The sequence below is a fragment of the Polypterus senegalus genome, chromosome 17 (genome assembly GCF_016835505.1).
Source record: "Polypterus senegalus isolate Bchr_013 chromosome 17, ASM1683550v1, whole genome shotgun sequence".
Classification (NCBI taxonomy): Eukaryota; Metazoa; Chordata; class Cladistia; order Polypteriformes; family Polypteridae; genus Polypterus; species Polypterus senegalus.
In genome coordinates, this window is record NC_053170.1 from 82042852 (window position 1) to 82062688 (window position 19837).

At 36.5% G+C, this 19837-nt stretch overlaps 1 protein-coding gene and 1 long non-coding RNA gene across 3 annotated transcripts in view; one reads left to right on the forward strand and one right to left on the reverse strand.

Moving 5' to 3' along the window:
* LOC120517423 (phosphoribosyl pyrophosphate synthase-associated protein 1) overlaps positions 1-6585 on the reverse strand; it is a 57016-nt gene extending 50431 nt beyond the window's left edge. For both annotated transcript variants that reach the window (XM_039739750.1, XM_039739749.1), the window contains exon 1: positions 6373-6585. In XM_039739750.1, coding sequence (XP_039595684.1) covers positions 6373-6536 — 164 coding nt within the window. In that variant the 5' untranslated portion in view covers positions 6537-6585. The remainder of the gene's footprint in view (positions 1-6372) is intronic.
* A 46-nt stretch (positions 6586-6631) lies between these two features.
* Positions 6632-19146, forward strand: LOC120517424. The gene is made up of 3 exons (XR_005631030.1): positions 6632-6921; positions 15394-15496; positions 15894-19146. It is a non-coding gene; the product is annotated as an uncharacterized LOC120517424 (long non-coding RNA).
* Positions 19147-19837: the final 691 nt, after the last annotated feature.

Consider the following 19837-nt stretch of genomic DNA (forward strand, 5'->3'; position numbering starts at 1 on the left):
TTAACCCCTTGCTGTATTGTCCCATATTCCTCCAACCTGGAATTATTTGGCTGTTTTTAAATTTTGCTGTACATAGATCTTTTCTAGTCTTCAATTTGTAATTTACTTTTGGCCTCTGGTTATTGTGAAGCTAAACCAAATGGTCTGTGAAGTGACACTATCAATCATTTATAGTTGCAGAGTTTTTACTTTCTCTGTAAGAGCCACTTGTTAGTTATTTAAGTTATGTTAAAATCTTTTCCTTTATATTAACGCATAGTCTATTGGAGATTATATTATGTCCCCCACAAGCTAAACTGAAATGAAATACTCTAATTATTTCTTATCCTGCGGACTACAGATTAGTACCAGTTCCTGAGGTAAGTCATTTGGGGGAAACAATTTTCAAACCATATCCAGTAACGTATCACATTGACCATATTGAATGTGCCACACATATGGAACATACTGAACATAATAAGTAAAGCATATTTAGGTTTGCCATAGAGAAATAACACAATCTTTAAGTATGGAACCTAACTGAAGTTCAACAAGAAAAAGCTAAGTTTCTAGAATAAACGTTTTTTTCTTTTTATGTTCTTTATCTTGTGTGTGCTGTGACGGATGGCCAGGGCCCATGCCCAGCCGGGATGCCTCTTCGACACTTGGTCCGGGGGAATTGCCATGGGCTACACACAACTTCCCCTGGGACACTTGGTGGCAGCCCCCCTGGTTTGCATCAAGGCCACAGGCATGGGACTTTGGAGCTCAGCCTTGTTGGACTCCGTGGCCACCGCCAGAAAAGCAGCCACACCCGGAAGTGCAGCCTGAATTAGCTTAATTATCACCTGAAGTACTTCCAGAAGCCAGCAGCCACCACTCCGGGAGCCAAAGTCGGGAGGAGGAAGACAACGCTTGCCGGGAGGAGTGGTGGCGAAGAGAGTAGTGTGCCTTTTGTTGTTGTTTTGTGCTTTGTGGGACTGTGCTGTGCCTGTGGGACACGGGGAAGACGTGCCCCACAGATGAAGACAATAAATCTATAAAGCGCCTTTTCACAGTGCAAAAACTTTCTCTATTTTTTACAAACTGTTTTGCTTTGAATTTTCACTAAACCTTTTTAAAAAACAAACTTTATTGGACTAAGAAATTTCTTTTGTTATACATTTGACCCATGCTGGATAATACATTGCCAACTCAGTAGCAGCTTGATTTTGGAAAACTGAAAAAGACACAGCTACATCTCCTCCTGTGTTTTCTAGATTACTCCTCATCCTGATAAAGTCCACTTTCTGCAAATTATAAATCTTTGTTTTGTGAACATTTATGTGCATTCAACGATGACTAAAAATTTAACCATGTTGTAATCACTGTTGTCTACAGCATCAATAACTTCTGCTTGTATTATTCTGTCTTTACTGTTTGAAAAGATAATATCTAGACCGGTCTTACTTCATGTTGGGCTTGAAACAAACTGGGGGAGAAAACGGCCATTTGATGTTAGCACCATTTCAGTTTCCTCTTTTATATTACCAAGAGGAGAGTTTACCAATCATGACACATCAACTTTACAACATAAAATATACACTCCAAATATTAAAATTATTATTAATATATAATAAAGATAATATTAGAAATTACAATCTATGCTGTCTGTTTACTCTTACACAGACAATCCTTCAAACAGCAGCACTCCCCCGTGGCAGGTGTCCTGAAGGTTCTGACATTCACAAAATTTGAGGTCATGCAAACAATGAACACCAGAGTAAAAATACCATTTGTAAAATTCAAGTTTTAAATTTCACAGATAGTAAATAAACAGTACGTGAGTGGATACTGATAAACAGTAACTACAATCAGCTCTTGAAGTACTACAAAATCGGGTCTGTACGGATTTACAAATCTCAGAATATTTATATCCCATTAAAGGTAAAAGCAATTTAGATGTGATAAATATAAAGGAAATCGGAAGAGAGTGCAACGCCTTCACTAACAGTATGATTAGATATAAAGACAAACTATTTGACTTCTAAACTGATAAAATATTCTCATGCGTATATGTTGTGTGCTACAGAAGAACTCTGCTGACAAAGTCCAATTTTCACATTTAATGACAGATTTAGAACATTAAAAATTTTTCAAAATGAGACAAGACCATTCAGTTCATCAAGCTTGTTTAGCTAAAAGCTAAGCTGCTCCAACATCTCATCCAGATACTACTTAAAACGTTAATGTTTCAGCTTTAACCTTGTCAAGGAAGTCTGTTCCAGTTTTCACAGACCTCTTCAAATAAAGAAGTGCTTCCTGGCTTCAGTTCTAAATGCACTTATCCTTAATTTCCACTGTTGTCCTCTAGGGCTGTCAAATTACACTAAAAGTAGCTGTGCTACCCGTCCAAGACATAATCAGCTTAGATGTGAGTGTTAACCTTTGCAGTGCACCATCTATTGTAATGTATTTTGTAATGCATATATAATAAAATGAATTGCATTTTTCATTCCAACAGATGACGCATCATAAATACATGTAGTACGTAAAGGATTTTCGATGCATGGAAACTGACATGATCAAACACAAGAGTGTAACTGGGGCACTTCACACGTCTGTAATGCATGTTCACAACACTTACTTAAAAATGTTAAACACACGAGTTACCTGGAACCTTGGCTCCTCCTTCAGCCCTCTGCTCTGCTTTGGGCGTTTTCTCTGGTGCAGTGCCCATCTATATATAAGTCAAGGCTTCAGGAGTCTATTTGTGTTTCACAAAAAGAGTTACTGAAAGTACTAAATGTTACATTACAATGATCTTTATGGATTCTGTACTCATAATTTATTTGGCATACACTTTCATTAGTACCAGAACGTTTAAGCAGCTAAGAAAAAATAATACAGAAAGATTTTAAAACAAATCACAAGAAGTGTAAGTTGTAGTTAAAAAAAAAACAGCTTGTGGAAGGTAGATCAAGCATGAGCAGCGCCCGGATATGATACGTTTGCAGAATGGGGCACCAGTAGTTGAAGAATAACAGACAATTAAACTAAACGGGATTTTTTCCCCACACTTTATAGATTCAGCAAAAACATAATATATATAATCTTAACATTCCACTTTGCCTGTTTTAGGAATTATGTTAAGCCAGCAGACCAAGAAAAGATAAATATTGTTTGAGGCTGCTATGTATGCTTTCTTGAAACTCAAAATATTATTTGAAATGGTGAATTTAAAGCCATTATACTAATAAAAGGATGATCAAAAACTTGAACTTATTTCCAAATATGTTTAATGAGAGGGGAAACCAACTTTTGTTTGATACAATGAATGTTTAACAGTTTGACAACAGCAAATCAGGAATCTCAGATTCAAGAGTAAACTATAAAAGGTCTAGGAGCAAAGCAATAATTCCACAGTGCTGGAGGAGAATTTAGAATGTGTTGTTAGTACATTCAATAGTTCTAACAATTAAAAAATTGTAAAAAAGTGGATCACAGGAGTGACGTGCAAAACACATACAAAAGTACTACAGCACAGTGTGTGTGGAGCAACAAAGTCAAAAATTAGTGTGAGGTTTTTATAATAATAAAAAAAAATTGGACTTCAGTCTACAAGAAGGGAGAAAAAAATGGATCCTGGTAATTTATAGATCAATAAGTCTTCCTTCTATACCATGCACAACTGTACAAACTAAAACAGGAAATGCATTAGGAAAGTATCCATTAAATTCATATACTAAAGAACTATACGTGAGGAAAATCCTGCCAAGCAAATCTATTTAATTTTTTTTTGTGCATGCTATTGGAGTAGTTGACAAAAGCAAAACATTTGACATTATCTTTTTAGACATTCAAAAGCCTTTGATACAGCCTTACAGGAAAGATTGATTCTTTGAATAAGAATTTTTTTTATATAGATTCAAATTAAATTTGAATAGTGATGTTCACTTTGACAACCCCCGTGTTTTCGAGTATGTGATTCACCCTAAAGATGAAAGAATTCCACTGGATATATTATGCAAATGCCTGTGAGGATTTTGAAGACTTGGATTAGGTGCCCACGTGGACTCCTCTGCTCGAGACTAAACAGGTTTACTGTGATTCTTCGAGTCTGTCACAGTACAACATGTCCTTAAGCCCTGGGATGCACCTCACTGTTCTCCCGTGCACAACTTCAAGTGCCGCTATGTCTTTCTTGTAGCGTGGTGACCAGAATAACCACACAATATTCCAGTTGTGGCCGCACTAGCACATTATATAGCCTGAGCAGAACATTCCTCAATATATATTCAGAAGTATTTACAATAATATTCAACATTTTATTTGCTTTTTTAATAGCTTGTGCATGTTGCTGATATGATGAAAATAATGTGTCAACATAAATCCATTTCAGAGGTTACTTGGTTTTCTTGGACTTGGTTTTCATAATTATTACTTAAGCTTGGACATTTCTACATTCCCACAGCTGTACAGTTAAATACAGCACTATCACCACAACACTGTTTGGAATTTTCCATATTGTCAAACATAAAATATTTATATGAGGATGTTGCTACAAACAGGAAGATATATGTTTCACTGTTAAATGAGAAGTACTGTAATATTAAATATTTAAGAGAGTGTTTCCCAAGCTGTATAATTCCTCAGATAAAGTTGCTTAAATCTTTCTAATTTTTTGGGTTTCTATTCGACCTTCACGACATTGAATGTCATGTGACACTATGATTCGCAAAATACAATTGCAATGTCTCTCACTGGAAAACTGTTTTGCAAACCTGAAAAGCAATATATAAATTAAAATATATAGTATTGCTTAATTTAATTACTATTTACCCTCAAACATTAAATGATGGAAAGATTCTCCAATATACACTCCTACATAAATATTCTTGCTGAAAGGTAATGTATCTTTTATTAATTCATTTTTTTATAATTAATGCAGCAGCTGACACTGCAATAAGCTTGGCTCTTGGCATCTGCCTCAAATTCTGGGTGCCTCCCCTAAAGAGGTTTTACGATGTTTATGTGTTTACATTGATTTCTACTGTGGACTCCACCTTTCTCCAACAGTCAAAATACAGGTGTCAGGTTAATTTATGACTTGACATAATCTCAGGGTAAGCATGATTATTTAAGCACATATGAGAAATGAAATGGTATCCTATCCAGTGATGGATCATGCATTATGCTTATCACTCATGGATCAGGTTTCAACTGCATAGAACACTAAAGTAGACACAGTACAGTAAACACCTAAGAAGTGATCAACACCAATTCCATAACTGAGTTACGCTTTTCCATAAACACAGACTACAAACTTCTTTGTGTATGGAGGGAAACTGCACCTATAGATATATTACACTTTAACCTAACATTAGGGTTAAGTCGACTGAAAGGTATTGGATTATCTTCCTTAAGTGACATTTCAAAACAGTTCTTATTGAGAGAGTAAATGAATTAGTGGCAGTTTGATACAGAATGATCAAACAAAATGGCCCTCATCTTGCAGAATTAAAGTCTCTCAGTTATGCTTAATTGCCCTATAGTCTAAACAAGCTTTTACAACTGTAATTAGTTCTGACGACATGACAGGGGAATGACTTGCAGATGTGCTGCTGTTCAAGCCAAGGCATGTGCACTAACAATTGTCATGCTTTCAAACGATCTTTGAAGGAAAAGTGGAAAAAAAAAAACGGGGTCACCTCTGCATGAGAAGTCACGGCAATGCAGCTTAATTTAAAACACACTCCCCGACCTGAATACAAATAAAAGGCTGGGGTGTTCGAATTTAATTCGGTGCTACAGTGCAGACATAAGATACTAATGTTCGTTAGGTTACTCGTATAGTCTGCCATGGGTGTGAGGTTTGATTACACCACCGTGGGGAGGGATCATGTTCTTCTATTTATTTCTCGATAAAACGAGTAGTGTCGAATCTCAAAAAACTAAACGACGGCTGCAAGTTTAATAGGTTTTTTTTGTGGTGCTTATGTTATTGGAAGTACGGTAAATGATCAAGATTAGCGTCAAGTCAGAGATTACTTGCGACTAAACAAGTAACCAGCAAAGTTGTTAACACCAACACGCTAGATGCGAGCTAAGCGAAACTTACTCTGTACAATTTTACCCCGTTCGGAGTTGAAATTGCAGTACCCAGAACGAGGCTCGAGTCACTATCAACGCATCAGTGTTGCCTCAACACAAGCCTGCATCCCCCGTTTCTTGGCCCACCCACTGCTGCAGTGGCCTGGGGCTGCCCCAGTTCTATCCCAGGCCAGAATCCCCTGCTTACAGACGGGTCCAGCTTCACACCAGGGCAGAATTTACCACCTGCGTACGGGTCCGACACTCTGTACAGAACAAGTGAATTTGAGCAACAAGGCTTTACGAATCCCGCGTACTCACTCTGTAATCCTCTTCGCCAACTCTGTACACGCTGCTGAGGAATTTGCCGAGAAGACCCGATACCCACTTTTGGCCACATTCATTTTCGAAAAACCATAACAGGCACCAAGAGGACGAGAGTAAGGGAAACCCGACTTATATGGAACCAAGAGCCGCCGGGGCATGACTGTAGCACGAACAAAGCTCAACGTGCGCCACTGGCACGTCCCCGTCTACAGTACGCGTGCGCGGCCACTTCATTTTTGCCGGCGCCACTGTTCTGTTGCAGACTGGAGCTTCTCACTGGCAGTGGTGCGGGGCACATAAGACGAATAGCTGTCACGCGTCTTAAATGACCAACTTCGTTACAATATTCGGGGTTTTTTTTTGGTTATATGTGTCCCGGAAAGAATAACGTGTAGGCACGTATACAAAATTTTGAAAGTAACATGAAAATTTTGATTAGGAGTTAAGCTGATCCAATAGGCAGATGACATAGTTGGAAGAAAAATGACGTACTGTGAAGCATAACAGGCGCACAAAACCGTCTTGCAACTTTTTGCGATATGAGTAAGTACCCATGTAACACACTTTAAGGTTTCATACACAGTTTAATGGCAACATGGTTGAAATCAAGCTGCTTATTCATTCGTTATGGCTCATGAAGTGAGTGGAAAGCCAGAATTATTTAACAAGTTATTAAACAGTGGGCCGTCTTAACAGCACCATAGGCTTCCGGGCAAAATAATGCGCGTGGCCCCTGTTTTGATAGCAAAACAGAAATATATATAGGCATCAGAAACATTGTGGGCCCGTGTACCCCTGGGGCCAGTGCCCATTGTTCCCAAATGTTACTGACTTAAACAGTCTCTTAATATATAGAGACAGGCTTGGGGTCCTGTACCTTCACCTTTGTGAAGATTGTGCAACTGATAACCAGGGGTGAATCTACTATGGAACTGATGAAGCATAAGCTTCAGGGTCCATAATCCCAGAGCTGCGGCCACAAAGAAGTGACTAGTCCACATTACTTATAAAATTTGAGAGTCTACTGATTGAGAAGGCTTTTTAAAAAATACAGTGTAATTCAGTACAAAATAGTAGTTACATTAAAAATCAGGTTATTAAAGTATCATGTAGCCATAAATGAAAAAAAAAATGATCAAATTAAGGATGTTTAATTCTAAATATATTTAATATAAATGATTATAAATAATGTAAAACACCATTAACATGACAGAAATAAACATTTTTATTAAAATTATCTTAGGGAAACCATAATCGAAAAAAAAAAAGTAAAGCATATTTAATTGCTTACAGTCATTGTAACAGACAATTCAGTAACATTTTATTTAAATGAATAATCTGTAATATACCATTACAAAAATAACAATTCTACCTAATACAGTAAAAGTTAAACATCTTTGGTAGATACACCAGTAGATGACATGTAAAAAATTGGGGAGCTATTAAAATGGCAATCTCAATGCTGATTTGAATCACGTTAGCATTGTGATTGTTTTTTCAATGTGATAGCAATCATGATAGCAATCTAGACAAGAATGTTTTTCAATAAAGGGGTCTTAAGGATACAACAGTTTAATTGGTACTGCTCAAAAATAAAGGTTACATTCAGAAAGGTAAGTCAAGTATTAAAGGTGAAAAAGTGTAAAATTAGCCTAAGCCTGTTGTTTTATGAGCAGTTGTTGTTCAGACCTTGTTGCTAGTTGCAAAGGGGCCCCCAAACAGTTCAAGCTTTAGGGTTCCAAAAATGTAGGTCCACCTCTAGTAACAACACTTCAATTAAATGTCTAAAAGACTTTTATGTTAGTCATAGAATAGTTTTGTATTCCATAACTTAAGAACATGCCTATCACTTGCTTCATTTGTAATTCATATTGGGAATATCATCCAGCCAGCCGTTCATTTATTTTCTTAACCCATTTATCCAGGGTAAGGAGCAGTTGGATTCTGTCCCAGCAGGCATAAGGTGCAAGGTAGGAACAAAATCAGGACAGGGCGCCAGTCTATCACAAGGCAAACACAAACAGGCCAGTTTAGCAATGACAACACAGACTTATTTTGCTAAACTGGAAGAATCCTAACTCTCCTCTTTTAAATCAGTGGGTAACTGATGTTTTATTCTATTTGAAATTGGAAAAAAATCAAATTCTCAGGTAGTGGATCTGTGCAGAACTTTTTCAAAACCTGGCAGGATCTAATCAATAAGATTTTAGAACAAGCTCTTAAAGCACTGAGGAAGTAATTCTCAGGCATTTCTTTTTCTTCTCCATTCATCTCTATTGTCCTATTAAACTCATCAATTTAGGTATGTTTGCAAACTTTAAGTTTTACTCCGTTGGCCATGCTCTCTTTCTCAGGGGTGGGGGTCAATTTGTATTCAATCCTATTTTTTGTAAAAATTGATCTGTTTGTATGGAATGATTACAATAAAATGTAAAAAAAAAAGCTTCTAAAACTAACACACTGAAAGTTTCCAAAAAGCAAGGGGCTTAACATAAGTGACACTAATATAAAAGATGCCAAAACACAAGGAGATACTTTTATCTAAAAGAGTATTTTTGGCACAAATATTGGAATTGGAAAATGTAGCTATCAATATAACAAGTCTAATGACACATTGCTGATATTTTAGCTATGCATTAATCTTCCCAACAACTGGTATTGTTATTACATTTTAGTCTTCATAAACATATAAAAATTAATTTCATAAAATTGCCCAGTTACTCATCTTATACCACTTAAACAGAATATGAATTTTAAAAGACATGACATGGTGTACACATTCAAACCACATAACTTCCAGGCATTTGTTGTTTTTCCTCCATCACTTGCTCAGCTTTCATGAAAAATGTGTTCTGCAAATGTAATTTTAAATGCTTGTATATAATAAGCAATTTGGAGAAGATAATAAAAGTATTAAGGTTAAATTTACAAATATTTCATATAAAACAAAGATATATTATTTATAGGTAAAATTAAAAAATGCAAAAGAATTTGCATTTTTTTTCTTCATTAAATGATCATTTATCTGAATGAGTCAAACAATTCTTATTTGGTAAAGTAAAAAAGCTTCATTTGTTTTTTTTTACTTTTACTTATACCACTTACTGTGTGCTTTCATTACCTTGTACTTCAGGTATGTATGTCACAGCCAATAACAAGTAATTGGATTAAAACAACTAACATATTATTAAAAATCCTTCTATATAAAAGTGGTCAGGATTGTCCTTCCGTCCCGTGAGTGCTGCGCAGGCGCGGAGTTTCACACACGCCCCATCCATTTTGCAATGCGCGATGGGATTTGTAGTTTCGTTTTTCCAGGTAAAAGACTGTGCGATATCTTCTTCTTCTTTCTTACTATATAAAAGCGGTCGGGATTGTCCTTCCGTCCCATGAGTGGAAAGCATAGCGGTATTCCGCTTATCACACACTTACTTGCAGCTTGCAGTAAGAAGCGACATGATGTGAGCAGAGTTCTGGTGCTCCCATCGTTCCCTTGCTTTTGTACGCGATGCGCTGGAAAAATAGACAAAATTATGTCTCTGGAAATAATTAATGTTGATGGAGTACAAATGCCTCACCGCGTAGTAAATATCAGTGGGGTTCAAAAGGGCGACCTCAATATAGAAAAAAAGTTTAAATTTCATCACAAAAATAACAAACTACGAGTATTAAAGTAATACCGCTCAAATGCAATATAACCAAATTAATGAGTTTGTATAAAATATGAAATTGATCTACATATTGAATTGCCTTAAGAAGTGGTCAACTGAAAAGTCGGTCGCCTTAAAAGGCGGGTCAGCCTGGTAATTTATTAAATCGTGCCTAGTTAAAATATTCCATTAATATAGTTAGAACATTCCTTTAATACTTCTGCTAATCATATTTTATTTTATATCTACTGAAATCTGTAAATTTAACTTAATGAAATGTTTTCGGATGGTATTAGGTATTAAATGTATTTAGTGAAATAAAACAGAAATTGACTAATGAGAGGGACACTGGTGTGTGTATGCCTTGTATTGGGCTGACATTTTGTCCAGGGTTGGTCCCTAACTTGTATTCAGTGCTGTCCGGATGTCACCACCCTCCTGCCTGTGACACTTATGAAGACAAAATCGGTTCAGAAAAACAATAGTCGAATGGATGATTATTCACTGATTGTGAGACTGGATCCAAGGTGTGTTTAGTTTAGAGTACTATCAGATTGCTTTAAACATTAACATTTTTAAAAAAATAACAGGAACAGCACAATACAAAATGAAGATGCTTTCCAACTTGTTCCTATTGACTAAATACTTTGGCATTTTCTGTTTGCATTTTGAAATTTATACCAAAAGTGGTGTGTCTTTTCATTTTGGAGTACTGTATCTAAATCAAGAATACACAGAGATGCACGTGATAATAATGAATGCTAAAAAGGGGCCTTTTGCTCTTTAGGAAGAAATAATTTCTAAAAACAAATAAAATAATTATAAGCTTAAAAAAAAAAGCAATGACAATTCACCTAACCCGCATGTCTTTGGACTGTGGGAGGAAACTGGAAGAATCCCATGGACACAGAGGCAGAACATTCAAACTCTGCACAGGGGGCATATCACAGTGTTTTTATTTATTTATTGTAATATTTCATAATGCATATATTTGTGCATTTATTGATTTATTTTATTTTGTTCAAAATGCTGTTTTTCACCATACTTGGTAGCACTCATAGACCGCAGAGTGATGTAAAAATTACACCGGGACAGGCTCCTACATCCCTGTTCTGGATATATGAGTTAGGAAGATGAATGGATGATATGTGAAAATAGATAATTCATTTTGTCGTGAATTGCTTTTATAGGTTACTTTTTATATATTGATTTATTTATTTCTTCATTTATTTATGTCTATAACATTGAACATAATATCCATCCATTATCCAACCCGCTATATCCTAACTACAGGGTCATGGGGGTCTGCTGGAGCCAATCCCAGCCAACACAGGGCACAAGGCAGGAAACAAACCCCGGGCAGGGCGCCTGCCCACCGCAGTTGAACATAATATGAAAAATGCAAAAGTAGGATAATCTTATATTGTATATCTTAGCAATGGTGAGTGGGGTTTTTAATAACTTCATCCATGATGCCTGCTGTGGAAAAAGAGCAAAAACGTATCTTTACCTTAAAAAAAATAGTATCAAGAATCTGTTAAAACTGATTTTTCTAGTTTATGTTTGTTGTCAAAAGTTTGCTGCATTAATGCCTAAGGCACTCTCATTAAATTAAAACCCTGGATGTATTTGATTAGTTTTAAGGCATTTTCCCCCAATGGGACCCCAATACCCAGAAGCTCCATTATAAAATGCAAGAGTGGGCTAGTTATTTTTGTTTTTTGATTTATAAAATATACTTCACTTTAAAATGCAATTTCATGTGTCAAATTAACACCTATGATGATTGTGAAAATAACAAAACATTTTGACTAGAAAAATACCACACTTATCATTTAGACAGACTCTGCAAGGGTCAGGAGGTCTGCCGGTTATGGTGGCAGAAGGTGAAAATGAGAAGCAGCCTCTGTATGGATTATGGGAGCTGGATGGAATAACTAAGCAACTGTGGACAAGGAGGCAAAAGTTGGAGCCCTGAGATGTAGGAAAAAAAACATAGTGAAGAGGTGGGCACAAGTTGGCTGCTGGAGGGGGGCAATGCAAACTGAAACACAACCTGCCCTGGTGTTTATCAACATAATTTTTGTGTTGGGTGGCATTCTCCATGCCACCTAACAGCGGGGAAGTTTGAGTAGGTGCACACTATGGATTCACAATCATCCTGTTCCGTGTTCTGATGTTAAACAGTAAATGCCCCCTGCTGTCTGAGGGCTCAAACCTGCACATCTTTTGTGTACCTGTCTCGTGGCCACGCTTGTTACAGTACTGCTAAAAATGTGTTTTAATAGTGTCTACTAACACAGGTAACTGCATTCTATTATTTCATATTTTTAAATATCACTCACTGTTTTTAACAAATTATTTATTAAACAAAACATCTGGTTCATACAGTACTTCCATGTAAATTTCACTTTAGACACTGCAGGAAATAAATCAATGGACTTTTTTACAATAGAGTAGAGTGTACTGTACAATAATATGTAATCAATTATATTAACTTATATTTGTTATTACACAAATAAACATGGAATAAAATGAACAGGAAGATGAATGAACTGAACACTTAAATAAATATTTAATTTGAAAAAAAAAAAACCACATTTGGTCAAATGATGTAAACAAGCTGCACAGATTGATACAGTGGGGTGGCATAGTTCCACTGTGCACATTAACCTTTATAGATTTAGGCGTGTGTGTGTTCATTTCTTTCTCTTTATTGTCCAGGAGGCAGTTGGCAAAAAGCTGTCAACTACTTATACATTCCTTTCAGTACATGTGAATAGATGTACGTTTAAATATGTATCTAAAAAGCTACTTGTGTAACAATTGTGCAAATCAATAGCCCTGGTCCTATGACTAAACTAAACAGACAGCTAAAATCCTGGTTAAAGGAAACAATTTCTATGGCAGTTTTTGTTGGGCATAGGTCACACTGTTTATGAATATTATGGAAAAAAGTACTGGACCAAAAACAATAGACCCTGGAGCCTGTAACAAAGCAAACAGGATGCAACTTGAAAATGTTTGAGAAAGATAGGTACTTTTTTCCGGAAGTTATAGTTGTCCACATGTTTCTACATACACACATACAGACACCATGCTAAAATCAACTATTCTCAACATTTTGAACATTAAATAATCAGAATCTGTGCTTAAATCGATAATGAAGTTGTAACCCAATCACCAGTGTTACAAAAAGTTGAAAATATAAGGGGCAATATCTGAATTGGAGGGTGGATGGAAAAGAACAGTTCATCCAAATTTTATGAGTGCTTCATGTGTTTAAAAGAATAGTATGGTTTGATATATTCCATCTTAGTTACACAAATAAATGAAATACATCCACAGTTCATCAATAAGGCTTTCGCCTATCTAGCCACAAGTTACTTACAGAGTTATTGCAAAATTATGAACAATCTTATTGTAGCTTAGTCCTTGTTTGCCATTCCTAATTTCCAGGGTTAGGATCCTCTTTTTGTAACCTCCTCTCTTCCCATTCTTAAGACAGAAATGAACTGACTATAATCTGTCCCTACCCTTCCTTTTTATCCCTCTCCAGGGTCACCTGACCAAAAGTTTAATTGGCCGTTAGGGGGACCTTACTGAGAAGGACTTTTTGGGGTTCATTTCTGTTGACCTTCATGGGAGGTGCATCTTTCTTTGAACTCTGAGTCCTTTCTTGTAATAAAGCAAAATAAGCTGTGCAGCATCTGCATTTCCTCCCTAGACCACACCCACCCCCAATCAGGTTCTACCTGTGTACTTGTATCATATCCCATAAACAGACAGAGCAAATGTATTCATAATCGCACTTGATCCAATTCAGAGTCACAGGGGGCTTATCTGGGTAGCATTGGTCACTAGCCAGGATCCTGCGCTAGTCAGGGTGACAGTCCATTGAATAACTCGATTTATGTGCAGTCCCACACTCACAGAGGACCAGTTTAGAACTGTCTAACATGCACATTCTTTGGGACACAGGGAAAAATGTGCAAGCTCCAAAGAGGCAGCAAGCCACCAGGATTTAAACCCAAGCAGCAGCGTTAATTTATCAGTTGCCTGATCCTGCTTTTTTCATTTTATGATGCTACTAGTACAAATATTATTTAAAGCTAGTTGTCTCACACTTACAAATAAATGATCTTTTATAATTAATGCTTTTTTTTTTGTTTTGTTTTGTTTTTTACAAAGGCTCCCGTTACATGTATGGTATACAAATACATGCAAACATAACTGTTTCTGTTTTTGACAGCTGGCACTATTAAATATAGAAATTCTATAAAATATCACAAATGCATAATAGACACTAAATGTATGTGCACAAATCACAGGTTTCATAAAATTCAGTCCTTCACTGCCTCATCAATTCTATCTTCATATAGAGATTCTGGGAAAGTAAAGTTATCAGGTTGTAAGATTATGGTTGGCTAAAGACAAAGATCTGGGATGTCTAAATATTCTCTCACATGCAGTACACATACATCATAGCCTCACCCACTGAAACAAAGTCATGCTTCTTCTAGTAAAGCAATAGCACAGTTGTCCACTCACATTCACTCAGGGCCAGTTTAAACGATTTCCAAAAATCTGGATACATTCTGTGCATTGCAGGGCACAGTATGTGTAAATTTAAAAGCAATTAAGTACTATGGTTATCAACTGAAATACAGTAGATTGCAGAGTTGCAGCCTGCAAGCAATGACAGTGAGCTTGGACACCTTCCAATAAATCCATTGCAGTGTACTACTTTGAACATACTAATTACAAATCTGCCAGCACACATGCTTGTTTTGACTGTGTGAAATTGAAATTAGCAAAGCTATTTGGGTGCCATACATCAAACACCATCATACACCAATAATGAGGAACAAACAGCTCAGCAGCAGAGGGCTGTTGGTATGTTTTGGCATAGGAGACTTGAACCTTTAACTTCTGCAAATAGTACTTTTAGTGATATCTAATGTCTTATGCCTGCCTTGTTCTAATATTGTAGCTGTGTAATCGTTGTCCTTGTGTGTGACTGCATTCACCAATGTGAGCCTACTGTTGTCATTTTTCTTTGTTGTTCCTGGCTGTGCCTAAATATTCACTTTTCATGTTATAGTGTAATTCTTGTCCACACTTATGTGGTGATGGTTAGTACATCCTATTAGAGACTTTAAATGCCTATAGAATTGTAATATTCGCTTTGCAGACTTGGAAATAGCAAGCTTCAATTTAGTTTAGGTGCAAAGTTTTTTTTATCAAAAATGGCAGGAATAGCAATGTTCTAAATCTATGTACACATGGCTTTTATAATTATTTGTAAGAAAAAGGCTTGGCATACTCTTGAAAAAACTAAAAGTGCAACTCATTTTTTCCACAGTTTAGCATCGAAAGTGGAAGGAGATACCACAACCATGAGACAGGCAACGCCCTAAACGGTGATAAAAAAACCTGAGAAGGCATCCAGCCAACAAATGTAAAAGGTATGGGACACCTTTCTTAATTTGTGCCATCACTGTTGCTACCTACTGGTAACAGGCAACTCCCCATGAGTTATCCTCCCCTCACCACCCAAGTGTGACACGGGTCTTGGGCTGGTGAGCAAGGGCAAGAGTGTCTGAATGCCACCAAACTTGGGATGGTCCCCAGGCAAAAGTACAAAGACCAGATTACACCCAGCACTAAGGGGACCGCTGTCCATTGGAGATTGGCAGGCCCATCATGGAAAAAGTTGGCACAACCCCTCCAGGATAACCAGGCTAGCGTGAGCCAGCCAACAATAACACCTAGTTATTGAAATACTTCGAGTACTAGGACTTGGTTACTTTTGGCAGATTTATTCATTTTATTTTTCTTTATATACCACACTTTTTGTCTTAGGTTCCATAAAATGAAACTATGGCTTTTCAAGCAAGCAGCATCTCCATATAACACAAAGACTGGCAAAAGTATCCATTTCTCATGAAACAGAAACTAGTGCAGGAGTTTCTGTCATTTCTACATGGCCACTGGCCCCTACAATCTACAGAAAGAGGAAACCACCACACCAAAGGAATGAATACCACTATCCATGGTAAGGTAACGGGACACTTAGTTTATTCTGGAACCTTCAAGCCATGTCACATTCAGAACCTCTTTACGACCTTCCTTCTTAGCACAGTGTCCAGATCCAGAGCCTCCTGTTCCACTCCTACATGATGGTCCACCTCCCACACTTCATGGTGCAAGCAAGCCTCTCAGTCACCATACAACAAATTCAATTTACAACTTCAAGACAACTCAAATTAAAATTAAAACAGAGGATGCTTAAAATAAAGGCCAAACCTTTTTGTGTGCTCACCCTTCTGCACATCTTTATCTCCTAACCTCCACCTCAGCTGTTATTTGTCTCCCTGATCGAGTCTATTCATTAACTATGTCAACTGGCCATTCTTTATATATTAAGAAGTGTACTGAGATTGTTGGTTTTCATTTATGTTAATCAGTTTTAAACTACTTTCTTTTTCTGTGTGTTTAAACAAATCTGTGCCTTTATGTACACTAATGTTGTATTTAATAATCTGTAAAATGTATACTTTTATTTTACCTGAGAACTTGTCACAGCAAAATAAACTGAATTGAACTACAGTTGGGAGAAGTCAAGAACTATCAACCCTTTGACAGTTTGTAAATTTAAGGCAAAAAAGAATCATTTAAAAAAAGCAAAAAAAAAAAACGACAGCTTAGCTATGAGCTAAAAATGTGCTTGATGGGCTGAATGGTCTCCTCTCATTTTTCGAATTTCTTATGTTCTAAATATATCATAGTTAACAACTAGAGTGCAAAAAGAAATATACTAATCAGAACAAACTGAATAATATTCTTAGAGGAAAGTGAACAAACCTAATTATGAATTAACAAATACAAATCATGAGTAACTTATAAAATGAATACAATTATAAAACAAATATATCAAATCAACAAGTGACAGTAGCTGGCACCTCTGTAAATAGCTAACACTTCCTCCCCACACACACACCCACACAAGATCCTGCGTTACCTGCAGTATTGCGTTCTGATGACTGAGAGGTTCGGTATTTTAGGGCATTATCTCTGTTTGATGGGGGGAAAAGGGTCCCCTGGAAGATTAAAAAAGTGACACCAAGCAGTCCTTGACAATCTTAGGCACTGGATTTAAAAGACAGGCAGCACGTCATAGGCTACAGTAGAGCAGGTTTTTCTTCCAAAAAAGTTGTGGAAAGTGTCCAGTCTTCCAGATCTATAGTCATCAGCCCAACTAAAATATCAGATAGATATGGGTTAGCAAGTCAATAACATCTGAAAACTTTGTGTTAACATATTAAGGGTACTGTTATAAATGCATCATGAAATTGGTATCTCTGGGTTTATTTGGTGGATTGTAAGAGAATAAATTGTGACAATTAATAGCCGTTTTTGAAATGGAAAGATGAAATAAATGAAAGCCATGAGCAAAGTGTCAAGAGATAATAGGGAAGCATAGAAATCAAAATCAGAAGTTGAAACAGGTGAAGCAACAGTGTTTCTGTTAAAACTAAATGGAAAGTTATCATGATTAGAATGATGGTCTTAGTTCCATCTTGCCTTTTGCAATCCCACTCCACCAAGGTGTATCTCAAGATTTGGGGAAGGGCAGTGATAGGGATGCTCACCCCTTTCGTCTTGTCCACTCTACACCTACCCCTTCATGAGATGACTGTGTCACAACTAAGGAAGGTACAGTGAATATAAAGTAAGATTTACAAGACCTGTTCAAATCAATCATTGAATTTACAACTGTGCAAAATAACATTTAGAATATTATTACAGTACTAGCTGTGCAACTCGTCTAAGTAATCAATGTAGACATCAGTGTTAATGTTTGTAGTGTATCATCTATTGAAATTTATTTTGTAATGCATGTAGTGATAAAATGCATTGCATTGGTTATTCATTCCAGCAGATCATGGATAACAAATATTCATAGTAATAAAATGCATCTGTTGGAACAATAAATGCAACACATTTTATTACAATGAACGTTTGTTATGTGACATCTGCTGGAATTACAGAGTCATAGCAGCCAGACTGACACGTATTCACAGAATACACACACTTGTCCTTTTGTTAAAGTGGATGTTGAATATTGTAATATTTAACATGATTATTGTGACTAATGCAGCAACAGGAAATACACTAAATAAATAAAATCTATTATTGTTATTATTATATTGCAGAAATATGGAAAAACATTTTCAAAGCATTGCTTCCTTGGGTCCACTATATGGAAAAATTTCAATGCTAAGGCTAAAATGTAAAATGATTAATAGTTTCTACAAACTTATGTATGAATTTGGCAATATGAAGTAACAAGTATTAAAAAAAAAAAAACTTTAATAGTTCCCTAAGAAAACTGTTTGAGGAAAGATTTAGGGATGTGCTCAGAAATAGTGAAAGAAGTCGACTGCATGAAAAAATTTGAAATAATTCCAGGATGACATTGACAGCTGATAGTAGACCACCATTTGTTTATTTATTCTCGTATGGTTTAGACAACAAAATTGCAAAGAAAAGTTCTTGTATTGCATGGAAGAGAAAGAATGAAAAAGGCAATAAAGTTCAGGGCAGTACATTATTGCAATAACGAAACACACACACACACCAGGAATGGCTTATCTATGAAGCAGAATTGTTCTTCTCTGTTTTCAAGACAAACTTCAGTAAAAGTCCTAGGGTAAGACCTCCTCTGTAAATGAGGCTGTCAACCTTATTGTACCTCTGAAGGTGTGATCCTCCGGGCACCTGAGACCCAGATCTTTTTGGTTCATTCCATCTTTCAAGAAAATCTTCCTCTATTTATTTAGGAGGGGGTACTCCAGTGCACTCTTAAAAATAATGGCTTTAAAGTGGCATTTTACTGGGTTGTTTGGGACCTTGTAGAACAATTACTTGACAATGAACCATTTCATTTTGGGAGTATCAGATTGTGTCTTTGGAGTTTAAAAAGATTTCTAATATGTGGATAAAAAAGATTTTTTTATGTATAGAAGGCTTCCTAGTAGAATATTACCAGATAAAGAAAACCTGAACTCAGCCTGTATTATCATATGCAGAAAGAATTCATTTAAAAGTAGGAACCCATTGGTATTTCATATATCTTCATCTGTTTATGCTTATTTATGGAACCTGTTATGAATCTAAATAAAGTTTCTTTCTTGACCTTTATATGGATGGTTCTTCTGGGAACTTAAAATGGTTCCCTTATGGCATCACTCTGAAGAACGACTTTGGCACATGTATCAGCAAGAGTACATGAGAAGTTTTCTTTTGAACTATGCAATTGAGTATGTGGTGTCTTTTCCCACCTACAGGTAAGCAAATAAATGTCTCACAACTACATTGAACTTAGGACATTATCAAACATCACTGCCAATGTGTACCAGTTTGATGTTAAGGCCCTCACTCTCCTCGCATGTCTGTATGTAGTTGTTGCCACTTGTTTGGTAAATCAGTCTGCCCAACATTAACTCTTTATTCACCAAAATATATTACTAGTCTGTCACTCTGTAGTTGCCCTTCTCACACTTTTGGCCACTCACGTTTTACTGTGTTCCACCAGTCCACATATCAAACTACCCTTTTCCATTCCTTCTCTGTAGACACAGACAGACAGTGTGCCCTACTGCTGTGAATAGGTTCTCTCCACTAATCTCCTCCCAATGTCCCAGATTTACTGTACATGACAAACCTCTCCCTAATGTAGATCTTATAGTGTTTGTAGATGGCTCTTCCTGTAGCTCACCCACTAGGGCCTTGTCAGCTTTTTT